Raw genomic sequence first — 24,698 nt, 5'->3', positions numbered from 1 at the left:
GATGAGAAGCCATCTGGACCAGGGGCTGTAGAAGACTTGAGAGATTTAATTATTCTAATTATTTCTAATTCAGTACAGGGGGCATTAAGAGATTCAATTTGCTGTGAGTTAAGAGAGGGTAATTGAATATCATCTAGCCATGATTTAGAGGTATGATCAAGAGGGGATTGTGGGCTAGAGAGTAAGTCTTTGTAGAATGAGGAAAATATATTTAAAACTTCATGAGGATGGGTGATCATGTTTCCAGTTTGATCTCTAAGTTTATATGTGTGTGGGGGTTTGTGTTCATGGTTAAGTTTTTTGGCGAACATGGCTGATGGGAAATTACTATGTAGTAAAAATTTGGCTTTAGAAAATCTAAGAGATTTTTCTGTGTTTGCTGATAGGATAAGGTCTAAAGCTTTACATTTGTCTTGGATCTGTTTTGTGAGTTCTTGAGAAGGAGCATGTTGTAGTTTGTTGTAAAGGTGATTTAGCTCTTTAGTGAGATTTTTAATGTTTGTGAGTCTTTCTCTATTTCTGTTTGCGGCTAGGCTAATTAGGTGCCCTCGTAGAACAGCTTTATGAGCCGCCCAAAGTGTTGTGGGAGGTGTTTCATCATTGACGTTGTCTGTGAAATAGTTTTCAATGTGTGTTGAAATAGATTGTGTTATTAAAGGATCAGATAAAATTGAGTCATTTAGCCGCCGGTTGTAGGGGGAAGGTGAGAGTCCTATATGAGAAGTTTCAAATGAGGTGATATCATGATCTGACCAAGGACAGGGGTGGATAAGGGCTTTGGAGGAGTTAGCTAAAAGTATGGGGCTGCAGAATATATAATCAAGTCTGGCATAGACTTCATGGGGGTGTGAGTAATGTGTATAGGCTTTAATTCCAACATTATGGGCCCTCCAGGAGTCAATAAGTTGAAATTTGTTAATGGAACGGTTCAAGGATTTAAGCTTTGGTGGATGAAGTTACTTTACTTCTATCTAGGGCCGGGTGTGATGTTAGGTTAAAATCTCCGCCTAGATTTATGTGGGGAGAGCTATATTGGTCAAGGGTATCGAAAAAATTCAGGAAGAAGGTAGATTGAGATTCGTTAGGGGCATAAATCGATGCTATAGTTATCGCTTTATTATTTATCAATGATTATGATGATGTAGCGGCTATCCACGTCTTTGTATATATTTTGTCTAAAATAATGGTATTGCGGATGAAGATGGCTACACCGCGGGTTTTGTTATGGAAAGTGGTATAGTAAAATTGGTTGTAAGTCTTGTCAAAATAGTTTGGGTGGTTGGAGGAGGAAAAGTGTGTTTCCTGCATGAGTATGATATCTGCCCCTAGTCTCTTGTAGTGTTGGAAGGCTTTTTTCCTTTTATGTGGTGAACTGAAACCCTGTAGATTATGAGATAGGACTTTAAGAACCATTGGTCATGGGTAGGTGATAATGTTTATGAAAAAATTCTATCTTATAACTATAAAGTGATATAGATGAAAAGAGTTCATGTGTGTGTAAAGGAGATTTAGTGTCTATCGTTTTTAAAGATTGAGAAAGATTATGCAGTGAAAATTGAGAGCATAACTTAGGATGCATATCACTTCCTGAGAATAAATTGTCGTAACAAAGAGGAATATAACATTGTTTTTTCCAGTGAAACTGGGAAATATTATTATAACTTCCGATTTTCAAAATGAATTTGTCAATGGCCTTAGAGGCAAAGTTAGCATGTAAGGTAAGAAAATATAACAGGAACAAAAGGACAAGAAACATCTTGTCACTAAAATATGAACTCGAATCCAAAGGACAAATATGTCCTAAATCTGTGAACACGATCAAGTGCAGCATCCTCACAAGTAAGGACGACGCAGTTAACCACATGAGCAGGAGGGGGGACACTCCAGCGACGGTGGACTTAACAGGCTATTGGATTAAACTAGAATTAAACATCATGTAATAACGACCAGGGGGATAAATAGATTTTTCCAAGTTATCAAGTATAACTTATATGTTAGGGAGATTGGGGAGAATGTAAACCATATAATAGTGACATCATTGCGACAAAATTAAAGAGTGCCAGTAGAGTTATCTTAGAAATGCAGCATATCCAACAATAACATATGACTTAATAGGTATCGGAAAGATATAAATAAATTATTTTTAAAGGGGGAGGGGGGAGGGGAAAGGGAGAAGAGGGGGGAGAAGGAAGGAGGAGGGGGGAGAAGGAAGGAGGAGGGGGGGAAGTGGGGGGAAAACTTATTTTCTTCTGTTCTTTTTCTTTCATTATGTCTTAGAGCCAGCGATGAAAGCAAGATTCTGACGGAAAGAAAAATAAAGGTGGTAGTTCAAAAACATGAGGTGTAGTAACAGTGTCGAGTGTGTCCTCTTCAAAATATGGGAAGGGATTGTAGGTATAATTTTGTGTTTGTATTCACTGTTGGGGTACTGCAAAGGCAGTGTAAGGCATCTGCTTAAAAGAATGTCCAAGTTCTTACAGTAAATGTTCAGGATGCTTGATCTTGAAAAGGTTGGTGCCATCTTCTTTTAGTATTGCGTCTGGAGGACGGGGTAGACCAAATTGGGGAGGGTCTTGGGGTTGAAGGGGAACGGTTGGGAGGTTCTGGTTCCAGCAGGCCCAGTTTTACAAGCAATTCTTTGCCCTCAATGACATTGTACACTGTGTATGTAGAGCCATTATATGGGATTGTGAGTTTAAATGGAAAACCCCATCTATATTTTATTCTTGCTGTTTGTAGAATATTGGTGACTTCCTTCATCCTGCGTCTTCTGTCTAAGGTGGCAGGAGAGATGTCAGGGTAAATCTGCAGCTTTTTACCATCCAGGGCAATATTTGGGAAGATCCTTGAAGCACGCATGATTTCTTCTTTCACCAAGAAATCCTTCATGCACATGATAATGTCTCTGGGTGGTTTATCTGGTGTGGGCTAAGGGCGTAAAGCTTGGTGTATTCTGTCACATGTAAATGCTGATAATGGTTTATCTGGTAAGAGGTTGTGGAAAATCTTGGTAACTGTCGGCATAAGATCTGTGACTGATTCTGGAACGCCACGTAATCTGATGTTATGGCGTCTATTTCTGTTATCTAAATCTTCAACTTGAGCTTGCATAAAGGCAAAGCTGTCAGCTAATGATTCATAATCTTTTCTTAAATCATTATGCGCAAGTGAGAGTTCATCATGTTTAGTCTCCAAGATGTCTGTGTGGCTGCCTATACCAGCAATTTCTTGAGACAGGGCAGTGGTGGATTTATGCACCTTGCTCTCAATCTTGTCAACCAGTTTGTCAAAAATGGCTGTAAGACTGGCATCCAGGTCTGCTTTAAATAGGGGAGAAGTGTACTTACAGTTCCCATTGTTGAGGGAGAGGATGGATGGATTGGATGGATGTTTCCCTGAGGCCGCGTGAGAGCTGGCTCCGGCACCATCTTGGGACATTCTCTTGCTCTGTCTGGCTGTAGCATCCAGAAGAAAGTGTGTAAGGTTGTGCTGTGAGCGGCTAAGAAGCCCAGATCTTCTCGCTGGCATGCACGGAGGTGTTACCCAGGGATGGGTGCCGTTTACGCCAGTGTGAGAGTGGTATGGCCCTGGTTATTCAGCCTGCACTGACCGGGTCCGACGGAGCTGAAGCTACTCGCGTCCTTCCCGCATTGCACCGCGCGTGCGTATTTTGACATTTTAATTAACATTCCAAAATAATTTTTGATCTAATACTGCCACCTTATGGTAATTGTGTGTAAGGGTCCAATATTGCCCCCTATAAGTATTGTATGGGAAATGATATGTACTTGCTGTCATTCATTACGTGGGAAGTGCATATATACCTACTTTCTTTGGGGATAAAAGTTGTAGAGAGATGGCAGTAGAGAAAAGAGAAAGGGAGAATGAGAGGAGAATGGAAAAATCAAGGAAGGGAAAGGTGTCCATCGGAACAAACAGCTGCCATCTCTCAGACAAAAGATTTTAATATTTCTGGTAAAGTATAACTTCTATTTACCTGTAGGTAATCATTATGAGACATGCATATAACTGGGCCGTTTAATCTTTGCAGCATAAAATTGGAATTGAGATCATTTTAACTGCAGTATAAGTTATTTCTGTTCAATTGAAGAGAAAAATACACATATTTGTATAATCTCATAAGGCTATTTTCAGTTTCTAGTAAATGGCTTAGTTATAATGTATGCTTAAACATAAAATTTGTTAGAGATTTACCTTTACCTTAAATATAAGACTTGGTTAAATAACCAAGTATGGACATGGTATAACCAATTGGTCCATGTATTTTTAAAATAAATTTTAGCTTGCAAGATCTGTTGTCTGAAAGAGGTCACATGTCAAATCAACACCTTGTTGTCGTCACATTCTGCAGAGCCACTGAAAAGCTATTTACAAAGCAGTTACTAAGTTTTGATATATTGGTATTTTTGAAATTGAAATAAGAGCTTGTGGTTATATTTTCATCATTGATATTATCCATATTATTGAAATGTTGATATGCTTTGTTTTTCACCAGTTATATTTTGATATTATTTTGCACTGAATTTTTGGTAAATAAATATATATATTTTTGCAAATCTTTTTGTATTTCTTTTGTCTTTAGGTTAGCGTGAAAAATGAATTTGAGTTATTTGTTGATTTGTGGAAACCATTAACCATACATTTTTGCCTATTTTCATAAACATAAATATAAACATGTTTAATATTTCAGTATAAACATTCTGACAGTATATTTGTAACACTCTGTGGGGGAGATTTACAAAAATGGATGCACATAGAGTCCGGTGCAACTGTGCACAGTAACCAATTAGCTTTTAGATTTTGTTGTCAAAGCTTAATTGAGCAAGCTGAAGTTAGAATCTGATTGGTATGTATGCACAGCAGCACCAGATTCTGTGTGCACCAGTTTTAGTAAATCTCCACCTGTATGTCTTGTATCGTATTCTTGTAAATGTAAAGACTGTGTATATATACAGCAGTTCTGTTTAGAAAAGGCACATTAATATACCACAAGGTTGCTGCCTGGCTTTACAGCAAAAATTAGAAAAAAAAGCAAGAATTAGAAAAACAAGCCACCACATCTAGGAACTAGCAAATTGTAATGATTTACTTTTTGATCTTGGGTTTACTGTAGATATGCTTTAAGCCTATGGATATGTATATATACACATATAAAGCATAATGTTATTTTAAATTTTCAGTTCTTGAATTTATACAATATCATGTTCTTATTGGCAAACACGGTTTAGGAATCATGTGAATCTGCTGGGTTTCCTGCTTTCCTGTCTTTTCTGCAAACACGAAAAACATTAATTGGATGGGCAAAAGTCACCAGCATCAGAATGGCGAAAAAAATGTTGACCTATTAAAGAAAAGAATAGTGATTAAAAAACAATTCCAAGCAACAACTGAAACTAATCAGTGAACTTCTGTTATCCAGCAAACACTGCACCTTTGCTAAAGTCAGATTTCAGAGCTCTGAGAGAGGGGGTAAGATGGGTAGTCTGTTTTCAGCACTTTTAGCAGCACAACTTCCTCTGCTTCTTAACATGTCACCAATGTAATTCCAACTCTCAAAGCAAGTTTAAATTTGATTGGTAGTGGCAAGAAACCTACTAGTCATGATCATTTAATACATCAGGTTTTCTGCGTGAGAAAGTTGGGTGTTTGAAAATACAAGTAAGTAAAGGGGTTATCAAAAAAGGGAGTAGAGTAATTTACTGCATTCCAAGGCTTAACTTTCAGTTTTTACTGGAGTGTATCTTTAAAACAAACTTGTACCTTACCTATTCAAGATTCTGTGTACCTTTCCCTCAGCTGCACTTTTTTCTGCCAAAGACACCAAAAATGCTGTGGAAGATCTTTAGTAATATGAACAGTAGCCTGTCATTATTGGAGCCTCATCCATTCCTACTAGTCTGTCAACCTCATTATCTCCACAAATTGGCATCCCTATGCGTGGGAACTTGGGAGCCAGTACTATGAGAGAGGAGCAGGTTTGACCTGCTGCAAGTGTAATGAGGCTTGAGCAAAACTGCTGCTTAGAGATGGCATGCAGATACAGCTTGGCAAGCATGCTGGTATAATCATTATCATCTAACTTTACTGTGGATAGAGAAATTATACCATGGTCTGGTGCAGGGGCGTATCATGAAATCAGTGGGCCCGTGTGCAACATAAAAAGTGGGCCCTAGGCATTGATTCAAAAAAAAAAGTGAATTGTGGGTGTGGCTTAAATTGCGCTTAATATTGGGTGTGGCTTAATAGAGTCTGAAATGACTTACATAGTGCAGAATGTGGTAATGTTACATTTGGAATGTACAGTGCAGAGTGTACAGCGGTGGGTAGGAGAGGAGTGTGGAGTGGGTGGTATGTGCAGGAGAGGGGTGTGGAGCATATAGCGGAGGGTAGTATGTGCAGGAGAAGGGTGTAGAGTATATACTGAGGTGGGTGGTATGTGCAGGAGTGGAGTGTATGGAGTTGATGAGGTCGGCCTCTCTTATATCTCCTGTCCTGGCCCCACTGAGGATGAGACAGAGGAAGCCGAGGGACAGGAGGGACACGAGTGCCTGATGTAGATGATTCCGGGCTGTCAGCTTGTCTGGCGACTGGAGCATGCAGCGGTGTGCAGAACTGGAACAGAAGACAGCAAGGCAGGCACCCGAAGGTTAACAGAAGCCAGGGTCATAGGCAGAAGCAGAGTCTCAGAAATAACCAGGGTTGTCAGCAGGCAGGCAGCAGGGTACCAAATCATAAACAGATCCAGAGTCAGGATCGGTGCTGGGTCAGAGGTGAGCAGCAAGACAGGAACAGGATACACTGCCATGGTCAAGGAACACACCAGGTCAGCAACTAGGAGAGCATACAGGGTCAGATCAGGATACAGGACACAGCTGAAGATGGTCAGCAAAAAATAGGAGACTGGGCTCCCTTTAAATAGCCCATCTGGTGCCAAGAGGAATTGTGCCCCGCGCGTCTGCCGATTGCACATCCGCGATTTCGGACTCCCGCAAGCATGCACGTGCCTGTTAGTCGTTCTTTGAGACAAATCATGCGCCTGCACACTTCTATGTGCCAGACATCTCATAGGGATCCCCTGACAGCTTCTGGCGAAGTGGGTGGGGGGTTATGAGGGAGTGGATGGTGTCAGTAGAGCAGCAGATGATGTCAATGGTTTATGTATTTATTTTTTTACAGTTTGATTTGTTTTTCATTTGTTTTTTACAATGCTTTTTTTTTTTTGGGGGGGGGGGGGGTTGGGGCAGTGGACAGCATCAGTAGGGTGGGGGGGTGGTGTCAGTAGTTTTTTATTTTATGTTATTTTTTACAATTTTATTTTTTATTTTTTTTGGTAAAACAATTTAATTTTGTAATAATTATATAATTTTTTTATCATTAATGTACCAGACAAAGCAGGGTAGCTGAACATGTACATAGAACAATGGTTAGATACGTTACCAATGGTTCAAATGGATTTTATGCTCTTATAACTCCCTGATTGTTGTGCATCCTGTTTCTCTCTCTGGTACAGGAGATTACCTAAAGGACATTTGTAGTCCACAACATTTTTTTTCTTTGTATGATATATACGCTGTTCAAATTGTAAACATTTACCTGTGCTTGATTTCAATAAAATTTATGGAAAAAAAAAAATTTCTATCAGCCCTGTTGGTGGGCTTTGGTGAGATATCAGGGGTCTACACAGACCCTTGACATCTCCCCTTTGAGACAGAGAAAGGGAGTGAGGACACAGATTCCCCTGTCCCTTTCTCAGCAATGAAAATGAATGAACAGAGACACAGCGGCTCCTGTTCATTTGTAAACTGAAGCAGAGTAACACAGTTTACTCTGCTCAGTTATCAGAGGACACTAGAGTGATTGGTAGCGATCGCTGTGTGTCCAATTCAGAACAGGAAGGGGCTGATAAATTACATATTTACCGGCCCCTTCCTCCGCTCTCCATCCTGACATATCCCCCGCAGCAGGTGGGAGAGGAGGGAAGCCGGCTGCAGGGTGGTGTGTAGGGATGAGCTTCGAGTTCGAGTCGAACTCATGTTCGACTCGAACATTGGCTGTTCGCAAGTTCACCGAACAGCGAACAATTTGGGGTGTTCGCGGCAAATTCGAATGCCGCGGAACACCCTTTAAAAGTCTATGGGAGAAATCAAAAGTGCTAATTTTAAAGGCTAATATGCAAGTTATTGTCATAAAAAGTGTTTGGGGACCTGGGTCCTGCCCCAGGGGACATGGATCAATGCAAAAAAAAGTTTTAAAAACGGACGTTTTTTCAGGAGCAGTGATTTTAATAATGCTTAAAGTCAATCAATAAAAGTGTAATATCCCTTTAAATTTCGTACCTGGGGGGTGTCTATAGTGTGCCTGTAAAGGGGCGCATGTTTCCTGTGTTTAGAACAGTCTGACAGCAAAATGACATTTTGAAGGAAAAAACTCATTTAAAACTACTCGCGGCTATTGCATTGCCGACAATACACATAGAAGTTCATTGATAAAAACGGCATGGGAATTCCCCAAAGGGGAACCCCGAACCAAAATTAAAAAAAAAAAATGACGTGGGAGTCCCCCTAAATTCCATACCAGGCCCTTCAGGTCTGGTATGGATATTAAGGGGAACCCCGGCCAAAATTAAAAAAAAAAAATGACGTGGGGTTCCCCCTAAATTCCATACCAGACCCTTCAGGTCTGGTATGGATTTTAAGGGGAACCCCGCGCCAAAAAAAAAAAAAAAAAACGGCGTGGGGTCCCCCCAAAAATCCATACCAGACCCTTATCCGAGCACGCAACCTGGCAGGCCGCAGGAAAAGAGGGGGGGACGAGAGTGCGGCCCCCCCTCCCTCCTGAACCGTACCAGGCCACATGCCCTCAACATTGGGAGGGTGCTTTGGGGTAGCCCCCCAAAACACCTTGTCCCCATGTTGATGACGCACGGTGACTTGACGGGACTTCCCTGTGACGTCACGGGGAATGCCACAGGGAAGTCCCGTCAAGTCACCGTGCGTCAGAGGGGGGCGGGGTCACCGGGTGGCCCCGTCCCCCCGTTATTTAAGAACTGTCAGACGAGGAGCGCCGTCACACAGCGGGAGCCTCCCTCCATGCCAGCATGGATTGCGGAGCGGCCCGGAGAAGAAAATGAAGAAGAGAAGAAGAGAAGAAAAGAAGAAGAGAAGAGCGGGAGCCTCCCCCCCATGCCATGGGTGCGGAGCGGCCCGAGGAGAAGAAGACAGAAGACGCCGCGGAGGAGATGCTGGACGAGAACGCCGGAGGAAGAACCAGAAGAGCCAGAAGAACCAGAAGAACCAGAAGATGAAGGAAGATAGAAGAAAGAAGAAGCATTTAAATAAAGGAATTGTCAAAAACTGTCTCTTGTCATTTTTAACATTTTTGACACTTTCTTCGTGAAATGGTAGGGGTACTTATGTACCCCCTTACCATTTCACACGGGGGGGGCCGGGATCTGGGGGTCACCTTGTTAAAGGGGGCTTCCAGATTCCGATAAGCCCCCCGCCCGCAGACCCCCACAACCACCGGCCAGGGTTGTGGGGATGAGGCCCTTGTCCTCATCAACATGGGGACAAGGTGTTTTGGGGGGCTACCCCAAAGCACCCTCCCAATGTTGAGGGCATGTGGCCTGGTACGGTTCAGGAGGGAGGGGGGGCCGCACTCTCGTCCCCCCCTCTTTTCCTGCGGCCTGCCAGGTTGCGTGCTCGGATAAGGGTCTGGTATGGATTTTTGGGGGGACCCCACGCCGTTTTTTTTTTTTTTTTGGCGCGGGGTTCCCCTTAAAATCCATACCAGACCTGAAGGGTCTGGTATGGAATTTAGGGGGAACCCCACGTCATTTTTTTTTTAAATTTTGGCCGGGGTTCCCCTTAATATCCATACCAGACCTGAAGGGCCTGGTATGGAATTTAGGAGGACTCCCACGTCATTTTTTTTTTTTAATTTTGGTTCGGGGTTCCCCTTTGGGGAATTCCCATGCCGTTTTTATCAATGAACTTCTATGTGTATTGTCGGCAATGCAATAGCCGCGAGTAGTTTTAAATGAGTTTTTTCCTTCAAAATGTCATTTTGCTGTCAGACTGTTCTAAACACAGGAAACATGCGCCCCTTTACAGGCATACTATAGACACCCCCCAGGTACAAAATTTAAAGGGATATTACACTTTTATTGTTTGACTTTAAGCATTATTAAAATCACTGCTCCTGAAAAAACGGCCGTTTTTAAAACTTTTTTTTGCATTGATCCATGTCCCCTGGGGCAGGACCCAGGTCCCCAAACACTTTTTATGACAATAACTTTCATATAAGCCTTTAAAATTAGCACTTTTGATTATTCATGTTCGTGTCCCATAGACTTTAACGGTGTTCGCATGTTCGAACAAACTTTTTCCTGTTCGCATGTTCTGGTGCGAACCGAACAGGGGGGTGTTCGGCTCATCCCTAGTGGTGAGGGGGGCGGAGGAGGAAGACACATCGAGGCAGAGAAAGGCACGGAGGAAGACACGGGGCAGAGGAGGACACCAGGAACAGTCGGGATGATGCGGCAGGAGGGACAGCTGTGAGCACCGATCTCCCTGTACGACATTTCAGCTGACAGCCGTGGGAGGGAGAGAAGGAGAAGCAGCTGTCCGCTGAGCTGAAAAGCTATACAGGGACATCGGTGCTCACAGTTGTCCCCCGCCACACCGATCATCCCTGGCTGTCAAGGGACAATCATCCATTTGTGCAGGGTGGGTCACAGGGCACACATGCATGATACGCCACTGGTCTGGTGTAGTAAAGGATTAGTATACCACCACATACTTTGAATAGTATCTGCCCAGGAGATTTAAACAGCTACAGTAAGAGGCCATGGTTGGTATGCTGAGTTAATATGCAGCTGGGTGAGTGTTTTTTAGGTTAGATGGCTAGGGAAGGGGTAATTGTGCATATGTTCTTTGCTTATAATTATCTTCCCTTTGCTCATTTGCTCCGTTTGCCTGCCTGGACTGAAAAGGAACTTCCAGGCGTGAGAAGCTAGACATGTGAAAAACAGAAACATTTGTTTTGTTTAGTTTCAGATAGATTCGTTATGTTACAAATTTTGTTTTGTTGATTCATTTTGGAATTTGTTTAGATTCATTTAATTTCATTCCATTTAGTAATTTTCTAACGAGTTCCAAACTTTCGGAACGATTTGAATTCGAATTGGTTTAAAAAAATATTGACCGATTCGAATTCTGTGTGAAGAATAGCTGGTTCTTAAGGAGCTGCTGCGTCCTTAACAACCAATGACTCAGCAGCTATCAGCCGGCTTCCCCACTGACAGCTGAAATGTAAACAAAAGAATGCCGGCAATGAAAAATGCAGAAAAAAAAAACAGCGTGGGGTCCTCCCCCAATCCATATCAGACTCTTTGGGTCTGGTATGGATTTTAAGGGGAAACCCTACGCCAAAATGTAAAAAAAGAAACGGCATGGGGTCCCCCCCAAAATCCAGGCCCTTATCCGAGCATGCAGCCCAGCAGGCCAGGAGGGGGGGAAGGAGCAAGCACCCATCCTCCTGAACCATACCAGGCCACATGCGCTCAATATGGGGGGGTGCTTTGGGGCAGCAAAAGCATCCCCAAAGCACCCCTTCCCCATGTTGATGGGGATGAGGGCCTCTACCCCCAACCCTGGTTGGTTGATTGTGGGGTCTACGGGCGGGGGCTTATCAGAATTTGGAAGCCTCCTTTAACAAGGGGGTCTCCCAAATCCCGCCCCCCATGTGATTGAGTATGGGGTACAAAAAAGTGTAAAAAGTAAAAAAAAAAAAAACACAAGTTTTTGACAAGTCCTTTATTAAAAAAAAAATGTCCCCCCCGGTGTAGATCCATCATCAATCATGATGCAAGCTGCTTCATAAGCTGACAGTTGTTAAAATAGCTAAGGGACGGGGTCACCCAGAGACATTATCTGGTGGCATCATACACCCTTGTGACATCATCAACCCAGCATACCTCGGTCGATGATGTCACAAGGGGGGGTGAAGGTCACCTGATGACATCAACGGGTGGCCCCTCCCCTTGCTTATTAACATTGGGAGCAGGGATCTGGGGGGCCCCTTGTTAAAGAGGGCTTCCAGATTCCAAAAAGCCCCCACCTGCAGATCCCCTCAACCACTGGCCAGGGTTGTGGGGAAGAGGCCAAGGTTCAAGAACAAGGTACTTTGGGGGGCGGGGCCCCCCTTGCCCAAAAGCACCCCCATGTTGAGGGCATGTGGCCTGGTATAGTTCAGGAGGGGGCGCCCACTCGTCTCCCCCCTTTCCTGGCCTGCTGGGCTTCATGCTCAGGTAAGGGTCTGGTATGGATTTTGGGGGGACCTCCCGCCATTTTTTTTTATTCTGGCGTGGGGTTCCCCTTAAAATCCATACCGGACCTGAGGAGCCTGGTATGAATTGGGAGGGGGGACCCCACGCTGTTTTTTTTCTGTACTATTGCATTTGTTTATATTCATCAGCTGATGAGTAATCGGTTGTTAAGGACAAGGCGGCTGCCTTCCTGGCCCTCTCTTTAACAACCAGCTATTCTTCACACAGAATTCTAATCGGTCGATCATTTTTTGACTGATCCCAATTAGAAGTTTTCAGAAAATTTGGAATTTGTTAGAAAACGAATATATGAAACAATATTAAACTAATTTCAACTAAATTCATTACTCTTTCATTTGGAGATTCATACATGTAAATCTCAGAATAACCAAAAATTTGTCTGAATTTATATTCGAACCAAAACAAATTGCAAAAGTATATGAGGAGTATACAACTCTTTCCCCTTCCTCTACAACTCAGGCAACGGTACTGTCACATACGTAAGGGGGAGAAGAGAGTTCTTAGTCCCGTGTAGACCAGATCAACCCGCAGCTTACACAATGGTGGGTGAGTGAAGAGATAAAGGTATACAACACACAATGCTGGAAATTAAGTGAACCTGTTGCTTTGTTTTTCTGGACAAAGCAAGGTTTACTTTGAAACTGTCTTCACAGCCAGCTATAATAACTGTTTAACAAAAAAAAAAAACCTGGATCTGATACCATGTAGGTGTTGCATACTTCCTCTATTAGAATGACTGTAGTATACTTGTAGAGATCTGCCTTAGGTAAATATTTGTTTTTTAAATAGTTTTATCACATTTTCTGGGTTTTTGTATACATTTTAATTGGCTTTTGGCAATAATAAAAGTCTAGTTAAAGACTTATTTTGTGTTATCTTAAAATTTGTGTAAACATTGTATATCTCTTTTTGATAATATATTGCTCAACTACCCAATTTTTCCCAGAAATCCCGAATATCTGATTACATACATATAAGGGGTCACCATGGAGATGGGTTTGTATAATGTAAAATGCAGGATACTGAAAAAGCGCTATGACAGCAGAAAGTGACATCATTAGTCCGAAGAGTTTTCCAAAGTACTTGGCTGGAAATCTGAAGCATATAAAAAAAAGTTATAATTAATGCATGTCAGTGGAATCATACCCAAGCTCTAATATATAAAATCATACTATTGTTGCCCTGAGCAGTCTTATGCAATGGCTGTTGAGTGATATTGTACAGCAATATACAGCAATACTGTACGATGACATTACAGTTGAAATTTGTAAATACAGCGGAACTCAACTGTCAAATGACCACTCCTGGCCCCTGTTCAGCATCAACATTTAAAAAATGGCATGTTTTACATATATACTGGGGTTGAATTCTACAGTCAGTTATGGTTATTGAGGGTACATTTTTACCTTTATGTACCTTTTTTTTTAACTGAAAAGTTTTTATTTATCAAAATGTAAAAAATAAAATGAAAACATCAAACAGAACTGTAAGGCACACAGTCCGTCAAGACATATTGTTCAAGACAGTACTTTGTATAGTCAGACTGAGTAAGGCAGTTAAGACATATATCTATAGAAAAGTCAAACCTTAGAATCTAAAGCATTAGTGTATAACCGGATATAATTACATTAGTCAGGTATAAACCAGATAAGGAGATGGGAAGGGGCAGAAAGGGTCGGAAGGGAGAGGGGAGGAGAAGGGGGGGTCGGAGAGGGAAAAATATTACAGTGGGGACGGAAAGTATTCAGACCCCCTTAAATTTTTCACTCTTTGTTATATTGCAGCCATTTGCTAAAATCATTTAAGTTCATTTTTTTCCTCGTTAATGTACACACAGCACCCCATATTGACAGAAAAACACAGAATTGTTGACATTTTTGCAGATTTATTAAAAAAGAAAAACTGAAATATCACATGGTCCTAAGTATTTAGACCCTTTGCTCAGTATTTAGTAGAAGCACCTTTTGATCTAATACAGCCATGAGTCTTTTTAGGAAAGGTGCAACAAGTTTTTCACACCTGGATTTGGGGATCCTCTGCCATTCCTCCTTGCAGATCCTCTCCAGTTCTGTCAGGTTGGATGGTAAACGTTGGTGGACAGCCATTTTTAGGTCTCTCCAGAGATGCTCAATTGGGTTTAATTCAGGGCTCTGGCTGGGCCATTCAAGAACAGTCATGGAGTTGTTGTAAAGATAATCCTTCGTTTTTTTAGCTGTGTGCTTAGGGTCATTGTCTTGTTGGAAGGTAAACCTTCGGCTCAGTCTAAGGTCCTGAACACTCTGGAGAAGGTTTTCGTCCAGGATATCCCTGTACTTGGTCGCATTCATCTTTCCCTTGATTGCAACCAGTCGTCCTGTCCCTGCAGCTGAAAAATACCCCCACAGCATGATGCTGCCACCACCATGCTTCACTGTTGGGACTGTATTGGACAGGTGATGAGCAGTGCCTGGTTTTCTCCACACATACCGCTCAGAATTAAGGCCAAAAAGTTCTATCTCGGTCTCATCAGACCAGAGAATCTTATTTCTCACCATCTTGGAGTCCTTCAGGTGTTTTTTTTAGCAAACTCCATGCAGGCTTTCATGTGTCTTGCACCGAGGAGAGGCGTCCGTCGGGCCACTCTGCCATAAAGCCCTGACTGGTGGAGGGCTGCAGTGATGGTTGACTTTCTACAACTTTCTCCCATCTCCCGACTGCATCTCTGGAGCTTAGCCACAGTGATCTTTGGGTTCTTATTTACCTCTCTCACCAAGGCTCTTCTCCCCCGATAGCTCAGTTTGACCAGACAGCCACCTCTAGGAAGGGTTCTGGTCATACCAAACATCTTCCATTTAAGGATTATGGAGGCCACTGTGCTCTTAGGAACCTTAAGTGCAGCAGAATTTTTTTGTAACCTTGGCCAGATCTGTGCCTTGCCACAATTCTGTCTCTGAGCTCTTCAGGCAGTTCCTTTGACCTCATGATTCTCATTTGCTCTGACATGCACTGTGAGCTGTAAGATCTTATATAGACAGATGTGTGGCTTTCCTAATCAAGTCCAATCACTATAATCAAACACAGCTGGACTCAAATGAAGGTGTAGAACCATTTCAAGGATGATCAGAACAAATGGACAGCACCCGAGTTAAATATATGAGTGTCACAGCATAGGGTCTGAATACTTAGGACCATGTGATATTTCAGTTTTTCTTTTTTAATAAATCTGCAAAAATGTCAACAATTCTGTGTTTTTCTGTCAATATGGGTGCTGTGTGTACATTAATGGGGAAAAAAATTAACTTAAATGACTTTCGCAAATGGCTGCAATTTAACAAAGAGTGAAAAATTTAAGGGGGTCTGAATACTTTCCGTCCCCACTGTGTATACCCAGCACAGTAGCACATACATCAATCTGTTCATAATGGATTACAACATCAATTGGTCGGTAGCTGAAGGTCTAGATTTCACCCCAGATTTTGGTGAACTTTTTAGCACATTTGCAGCTCATATAAGTGAGTTTATAGAGAGGTAGAACAGCATCTAAAGTTGATCTCCACTGTGAGACTGTGGGAGGGTCTGTCTGTTTCCATTTGGTTAAAACGACCTTCCTGGCATAAAAGGTTGTGTAAAATACTAACAATTGTTTATGTTTAGCTGGGCTCATGGTGTTGCATATACCTAGAAGTAGAATCTTAGGATCAAGATGTACTGTCAAGTCACATTGATTTCAGACATTAAATTTCTCCAGAATTTCTCTATGAAGGGGCACAACCAAACCACATGAATAAATGTCCCAACATCTGTGAGACATTTAGGACAGCAGCTAGGCTGGGTGGCATAGATCCTGGAAAGTTTTTGAGGGGTATAGTATGCTCTGTGGATGAATTTCAACTGAGTATATCTATCTCGGGTGGAGATTAAGGGACTATATTGCTGGATTCCCTCATCCCAGTCTTCTGAATTTAGAGATGGGATATCATTCTGCCATGTAGTGAGCAGCTGTGTAACTTTACCAGTATCTCCAGAGGAAATTCTCAGGTACAAGGACGAGAGGATCCTATCTGCATAGCTTGAAATTAAAAAACTTTCCACAGAATGAGATTTTAGCACTGGAGCCTCAGGGAATTGTGATTGTACCGCATGTCTCAGCTGCAAGTAAGAGAAGAACATCCATGAGGGTAGGTGGTAGGTAGACTTAAGAGCATCATAAGGCAGTAATGCACCCTTCGGCATAATGTGTTGTAGCTTAATTATACCATATCTCGCTCAAACAGCAGGATCAGGGATGGTGCAAACGTGGGGTAATTGAGGGTTGCCCCAAAGTGGGGTATGTTGGCAAATTTCATGAGGGTTACCTTTGAGCCACGACATCTGTGTCCACACCTTAACTGTGGTAATCCTTGGGATTGTTATGGTGGCATGCGCCTTTGGGCCTCTAAAGACTAGGTTACTCAGGGCAGAGTATGAACCTAAGATGGCTGCTTCTAAGTTGACCATCGGATTGGACTTGGGTTGATCAAACCACCAGCGCACTGTAACCAACACTGCCGCCCAGTAGTACTGGCGAAAGCAGGGCAGTGCCAGGCCTCCCATGGACAATGGCAGTTGCAGGTGGTTTTTGCGATTTGTGGGATTGACCCAGCCCAGGTGAAAGAAGTGACAATTTGGTCCAGTTTTACAAACAAGCAACTAGGGATGGGGACTGGAGTGTTACAAAAGACGTATAAAATTTGTGAAGAAATTTTTAATAGTTTAATTCTGCCTACTAAGGAAAGGGGTAGTGTTTTCCAGGTCTGACATCTAGTAGCAAGTTGGTGCAAAATCGTGTATACGTTTTTAGTGAGGTATGAAGTAAGGGAGTCCTGAATCTCAATCCCTAAGTAGCAAAATTTGGAGATCCAGGACAGTGAAGACAGAGTGGGGTGGTGAAAGTGTTAGAGGGAATAGCAGTGACGTATTCCAATTAATCCTGATGCCTGAGAAAACCCTAAATCGGTCTATAATAGCCAGAGATGAATCAAGGGAGGCTGAGGCATCAGGGGGATATAAAAGGGCGTCATCTGCATATAAGGATACGACTTCCCGCATTGGACGAACCGACAGCCCAGTTACATGTGGAGAGGAACATAACAGAATAGCCAGGGGTTCCATTGCCAGGGCAAATAAGCCAGGGGACAATGGGCAACCCTGTCTGGTGCCTCTACTAAGAGCAAATTGAGGGGAGAGGATATCATTCGTTCTAATTCTAGCTTTGGGGGACCTATAGATCAGCTGTACCAGGCTATAAATCACGGACCAAAGCCAAATTTCCCCAGCACTTGCCACAGGAAGGCCCACTCAACAGAGTCAAAGGCCTTCACTGCGTCAAGAGAGGCCACAATCCCAGAAAAGGAGGTCTATAACAGTGTATTATCTACGGTTATTGATGTCAGTACCCTTGCCAGGCATGAATCCCATCTGATCTCCGTTTAAAAAAATAAACGGAGACAATATCACTGAATTAAGGTGATTTGCAAGTACTTTGGTGAACAATTTGGCATCTACATTAGGTGGGGAGATCGGACGGTAGGACGCACAGTGTTCTTGATCCTTCCCTGGCTTGGGCACCACTACAATCACCGCTTCTGTCATAGAGGGGGGGATAGAGTCAGTCTCTAGCATGGTCTGCAACAAGGTATGGAAGTGGGCAGCTATAACTTCGACAAGAGACTTGTAAAATTCGGCCGGTAGGCCATCAGGACCAGGGGTTTTTGCCGTTTGAGTGAGGCGATAGCAGCCTGGATTTCCTTCATAGTGAAGGGAGCATCAAGACTTTGGCAGGCCGACGGTGAGAGTTCTGGAAAATCAATAGCATCTTAAAAACCACACAGAGCAACTGAGTCATAACTGATTTTGGAGGAGTACAGTTGTTCATAGAAGGATTTGAATTAAGGGTTAATCTGGTCAGGGGTAGAAAAATATTGCTCCATCAGGACTCCTGATATGAACAATGTGAGTGGTATTAGAGCGTTCTTTACCTAGCCAAGCTAGGAGCCTACCCTTACGTTCCCCTTGTTCAAAAATCCTTTGTGATTGAGACAAAAGGATTTTTTGGGAGGCTACGGTTCGGAGAACTGCTATTTCTTTATATAGCACTTTCACCGACCTAGTGGATACATATCGGCCTCCCAGGCCCCGGGCCCTAGCTTTAGCCTCTTCAAGAGTCTGCAACGACTTCTATATTTCCCAATAATATGTTGAAACTGGCCCCTTGTATGAGCCTTAAAGGCATCCCAAACCATAGCTGGGCTGGCCGAGCCCTGGTTGTGGAGCTAGAAGTCTGAGATCTGAGGCCACCAGGGGAGCCACCCTGTCATCCGACACCCAGAAGCAAGACAGGCGCCAGAGGCTGGGACTAAATGTGTTATCTGTTCTAAGCTGCAACAGCACGGGGGTGTGGTCTGAGATACCCCGGGGTAAGATAGAGACATCCAGAACCCTAGCCAAGAGGGAGTTGCTGACGTATATAAGATCTATGCGTGACAAGGAGGCGTACGTGCTAGATTGGCAGGTAAAACTGCATTCCGCGGATGTTCCTACCACCAGGTGTCACACAACCCATATGTCTCCTCCCATCGGGATAAGGGAGAATCTACACTAGAACCTGCATTAAGGCTATCCATAACAGGGTTAGGGGGCATAATAAAATCCCCAGTCAGTATAATATGTGCATTCGGATATTGTGCTATAATAGGTGCTAATTTAAACAGAAGGGACATGTTAGCGTGTGGGGGAATATATAGACCCACAATTATCAGATCCAGATTGTTACAGAGTGCATGGAGCACCACATATCTTTCCTCAGTATCTAGGTGGAGATCAGAGAGATTAAACTGCAAAGATTTGTGAACCAAAACACTGACTCCTTGGGAATACGAGGAGTAGGTGGAATGATAGTATGAACCTACCCAGGGCTTTTTAAGTGCAAGTATTCTACCGCCTGTTAGATGAGTTTCCTGCAAAATGCAGATATGGGGAAGATATATTTTCATTTATGTAAAGATGTAAAGACAAGGCAGCATTTGATCTTAGAATTTAGACCCATGACATTCCAGGTAATCACAGATAAGGAAGCTATGTCAGATTGTGGGTGAAAATGAAAACATGAAAACATACTCCTGATCTCCACCTGATAATCGCATGAAACAGATATATCATATATCTTAGACATAGGGTAACTGTCTGTAGGGGGGTCCAAGCAGAATCATTCGTGGCCCCTCGACAGATATATAGCAATGTAGTGTGCCTTAAAGAGAAAAATAAAATAACAGCAAAAAACATTTAAAATGAAAACCCAGCAAACCCTCCCCCACCCCGCAAAACCAGGGTGCGCTTGGATCCCACAACCAAACTTGGCTACTGCCAATGGGGGAAGTGCACCGCGTGGAGCACCAGAGATGACAGCTTTAAGACGCTGTCGCAGTTCCAACATAGGAGAGTCTGCTTGTACCAGCAAAAAGGAAGATGAACGACAAGGATATACGGTTCCTGCAGATCAGAGGGTCACCCAGTGAGTTTAGGGAGCAAAAACCTTTAAACGTGTTGCAAACATAAACAAGGTTCAGTAGACAGCTACGAAGACTGGTTGGTATCCAGGGCCAGCCAGAGGCCAAAGGGTTACAATGATAGCCGCCATCCAGTCCATTGGGCTTCACCCGGGTCCTCGGGCAACAGGACAGGGAACAAAAGGCAGTGTGTGTGCAGTAATAGGGCCCACACTTCGCAGGGCAACAGGAATAATGCAAGGTCGCAGGGTTCCCACTGTGGCGGTGAAACAAAGCTGGGTATTAAATGTAGTAGAGAGAGTTTCCAGCCATCTGGAGGCATATTCAGGAGTTGTAAAGAACCGGATTATCTATCCATCTTGTACCTGCTGTTGGGCTGGGTAAAGCATACTGTATTTCATTTTCCTGTTCCTGGGGTTAAGTTTACCCTGATCAAAGGAACGCTGGTGCTTTTGGGTATCAGAGTAATCTGGGAATATCATCAGTTTGGTGGCCTCATATCATAGGACATCAGCTTTCCTGGCCTCTCTTAGCACCAGGTCTCTATCACGGAAGTTGAGGAGCTTCAGTATAAAGGTGCGTGGGGGGCTACTGGAGGGGCCTCACGTTGCAAGCATCCTGTGGGCCCTCTCTACCACAAAGTGAGCTGAAAATGGGGCCTGGGGGAGCAAGGAACGAAGCAGCTGTTCAGTGAAGGCTGTGGGATCAGAGCCTTCCGCCCCCTCAGCTAAGCCCACAATGCGGAGGTTATGCCTCCTATTTCTATTTTCAGCGTCCTCTGCCCGTGATTCAAGTGATTTTACCTTAGTCTTAAGGGAGTTTAGGTCAGCTGAATGTTCCTGGAGCAGGTCTTCTGAGTCACCCACCCGGCGTTCAACATCAGTCACGCGCATGTGGATTTTATCAGCATCTTTGCGAATGAGAGCCATTTCCAGCTGCTGTAGGGGTGGTCAGTGATCGCCTGCATGAGGGCAGTAAAGTTGTCTTGCTCCAGCAGTGCGGGTTCATCATCCTCCGTCTGCGACATCGTGTTGGATCTGCTGGCGGGAAAAGCTGGCACACCGTTCTGAGAAAAGAGGGGTTTACCAGACTTCCTGGAAGCAGATGCCTTCCTACCCTTGGTCATAGTAGACCGGGCAATCTAGGCGGGCGACAGCGGTGTGTTTAGTGGAAGAAATCTGCAAGAAAAATGGACGGATTTAGCAGACTAAGCCGGAGCTCCCTAATGTGCTGCTGCTCCAGTGGCCATCTTGGACACGCCCCCACCTTCATGTACCTTAGCTGTTTTGATACCATTCTTACAGGTAATGTATCAGTATCTTTAAATTGTCTGATATCTACAATCTAAGTCTGGTACACTGTCACTGTTTAATGGAACAAATAAAAACTGATTAAAATGGCATGTGCGCAGATGCACAGTCAGTCTCCTCCAGGCAGAGGTTGGCAGATTTTGGTTGGAGGGCACTGCATGAGCCACGCACGCACACAAATTGTACCTTTCTAACACACTGCCTCCTGGGATAGCTGTGATGTAGCAATCCCAGGATGCAGCTAGGACCGACCTAGTCCAGTAACCCAAAAGTGAAGTAAAAAAAAAAAAAAAAAAAAAGAAAGATGGTAAAAAATAAAATAAACACTTATAGTATTTTTTGAGATGAAAGGAGATGGAAGGAGTTGTTTAGGTGAGTTTAGTTCCACTTTAAGTACTGACTAAAATTCACAAAGGTATGTATGGCAGGATATCTGTGCTAAACCTAATAAAACAAACAAAAACAGTGCATATATATAAATATTATTGTCTTTGTGTCACCGGCGCAAAAACCACTACTTTATAAACTTATATATCAGAGTTGCTGCATTCAAAAAAACCTCACTGAGATGGGTAAAAAATACTGATTAGTGTGTGTGAATGCGCTACTCCCATAATACCCACCACCTACAACGTTCCTTTTACTATTAATCCAAAAAAATCACTTGTGTAAAGCAGTAAAATAAAATCATGTGCATATCCTTATACCTCTAAATCATATAGAAATATAACCATATATTATACAGTGTAACAAAGTCCTTCAAATGTGCTGCAAAATGTCCTTTGATATTAATTGTGACTGGCGTGCTCCTATGTTCCTTCAGTGATCATAAGTGACTGAGTGATACACCTCCACCATTCAGATTGGCCACTCACCAGATGCTTAATTCAAGATGCGCCTTTGGTTCATTCAAGGGATAACCACTCCACTTAAGTACACTCCTCACCGGCTAAACTTTGACTCTAATACTCCTCATTGGAAAGCATAAGGGACAAAAACAATCATAGCGCAATATGCTTGAACTATTTATTTAAAATGCACCAAAAAGATGTCAACTCACATTTAAAAGTGCCCTCAAGCCGGCACAAAGCTTATCCAGCAGTTATGGACGGGTACTGGGCTGTTCGCATGGTCCGCCTGGTGTTGTATTGCGGCCTCCACGCTCGGCTTGCGCTCCAAGCCTCGTTCCCGTTCACGTCCGGTCACCTGATGTGAAAAATTCCCAGCAGCCTCTACGCGTTTTGCATCATAGAATGCGTCATCAGGAAGCTGCCGTATGATTGGTTCACGTTCTATTTATATTGCGTGTGGCCGGAAATGGAAATTCCGCCATTTTAACTAAGGTTATATTCCCATCTATGACTTCCTTCCCAATCTCGCCATTTTAGCTAAGGGCTTAGCCCATTTTTTATGTCCTAGACCTACATAACCATTTTCTCTTTGCTGTCTTTAGTTAAATTAAATATTTGGATGACTTTATGGTCCGAATTTTAACCCATCTATATCTGCTGGAGCGGCTTTTTACAATTCATAAAACATGTCACACATATATACGGCGTTTTATATATTATATCCTTTCCGCCCTAAATGTTGATCCATAAACAATATGGAACAGCAAAAAAACTTTTTTTATTATTATTCTTTAAAAATGTAAATACATCTACAACCCCTATTTTCTTTTGTTTCATCTCATAATGATTCTATCCATACAAAACTATAAAAATAAGAAATCCTGTAAAGAAATATGATTAACCATCAAAAAACTAAATATAAATAAAATAAGTAAATAAATAAATGAAAAAGTAAATAAATAAATTAAATGAAAAAATAAAAAAATAAAAAAATAAATGAAAAAGTAATAAAAAATGAAAAAATGAAAAAAATGAAAAAATGAAAAAATGGAAAAATAAAAAATGAAAAAAATGAAAAAATAAAAAATGTATAAATAAAAATAAAAATAAAATAATGTAAAATAAAAATAAAATTAAAATAAAAATAAAAAATAAAAATAAAAATATATAAATAAAAATAAAAATAATAATATAAAAAAATATTAAAAAAATATAAAATTAATAAAAAATAATAAATAAAAAATAAAATAAAAAATAGAAAATAAATGCACAATCCCAAAAAATAATAATTAATAATTTTCCAGATAGCAATTGATATCGAGTTCCACGTTCAACCCCTTTGGCCTCATTGTGTCCATTTTGTATATCCAATGGGTTTCATTTCTTGACACCTCCCTTCTCATATTATTGTTTCTCCAATTTTTTTCTATTCTATCTATTCCATAGAACTTTAGATGTTGGGGGTTCCTACCATGCACCTCCCTGAAATGTTTGGATACACTATGGTGTTTAAATCCTTTTTTGATGTTTCTAACATGCTCACCTATTCTTACTGACAGGGCTCTAGTTGTTCTGCCCACGTACTGCAGTCCACAACTGCACTCCAGTATGTAGGTTACATGAGTACTGCTACACGTTATGAGTTTATCAATATTATAAGTTAGTTCATTACTATTTGACCTAAAGTGCGTTATCTTTCTATCTCTTTTGTTAGTGGATTTGCACGCCTTACATTTCCCACATCTAAAGAAACCTTCCTGGTTGAAGAAGGATGTCATGGTTTTAGATTGCAGATACAGTAAAAAATAAAACACCAGGTACACCTATCGCCAATTTAATAAAAAGAGACACTAGAACAACAGTACATACCCCAAGTGATAACCAGAAGAAAGGGAATACCCAAAAACTAGACCAAGGAATTAGCAATACAAATGCAACCCCCTACCAACCCCCAATGGGACAGTACCCCAGACCCTGGAGAGGAGGATATAGAGGGAGGGGTAGGGGGTACTATAATTATGGCCCACACTACGGCCCACCCATGTGGCAGGGGGAATGGCGGGATTGGAGGGAGCCCTACAAACCACCCATGCCAGTATTCCAAACCAGCAGAGGGGGCTGGAACAGGAACCCCCAGGAAACTGGAGGGAGTATAAACCAAAGAGAAAAAGAGGCTGTAGAGGGGGAGGCAAAAAGAAAAAGAGAAAGTTAGGGGAGGGTATTTTTAACCTAACAGACATAACATTTACCCATGAGGAATTGTTAGTACTGGATAGCGGCATAAAATATGCACCTAGTGCAGCCTTTAACCAATTTGAAGCATTCATTGACTTGCAAAAGTTTGTTAGAAAATTAAATTTAAAAAAACATTTTTTAGAAAAAGGAGAACCCCAACATCAATCAAATGAAACAGAATACACACATAGTCAATTGAGGAACAGATCCACGTTCAACCCCAGGTCCAATACTAACCAACATATAGAAGTATTTAAAAAATTAGTAGAGAAGGAAATGAGAAATATTAAGCCGGAAAAATGCAATAAAGATAGAATATGGCAAGGCCTAAAAAAACTCGAAAAAAGAAAAAACATAGTAATTAGACCAGCGGATAAGGGGGGAGGGGTAGTGGTCTTAACCAAACAAG

The 24,698-nt window shown here is 42.2% G+C and overlaps 1 protein-coding gene across 1 annotated transcript in view; it reads right to left on the bottom strand.

Moving 5' to 3' along the window:
- Positions 1-2,197: 2,197 nt before the first annotated feature.
- SLC43A3 (solute carrier family 43 member 3) overlaps positions 2,198-24,698 on the bottom strand; it is a 598,240-nt gene continuing 575,739 nt past the window's right edge. The window contains exons 14-15 of the mRNA XM_073596989.1: positions 13,342-13,465; positions 2,198-5,362 (exon numbers count right to left, since the gene is read on the bottom strand). Coding sequence (XP_073453090.1) covers positions 5,246-5,362; positions 13,342-13,465 — 241 coding nt within the window. The 3' untranslated portion in view covers positions 2,198-5,245. The remainder of the gene's footprint in view (positions 5,363-13,341; positions 13,466-24,698) is intronic.

This window comes from Aquarana catesbeiana, linkage group LG08, assembly GCF_042186555.1.
Source record: "Aquarana catesbeiana isolate 2022-GZ linkage group LG08, ASM4218655v1, whole genome shotgun sequence".
Taxonomy (NCBI): Eukaryota; Metazoa; Chordata; class Amphibia; order Anura; family Ranidae; genus Aquarana; species Aquarana catesbeiana.
The sequence above is the reverse complement of the archived record's forward strand: the minus strand, read 5'-3'. Positions and strand labels throughout refer to the sequence as shown.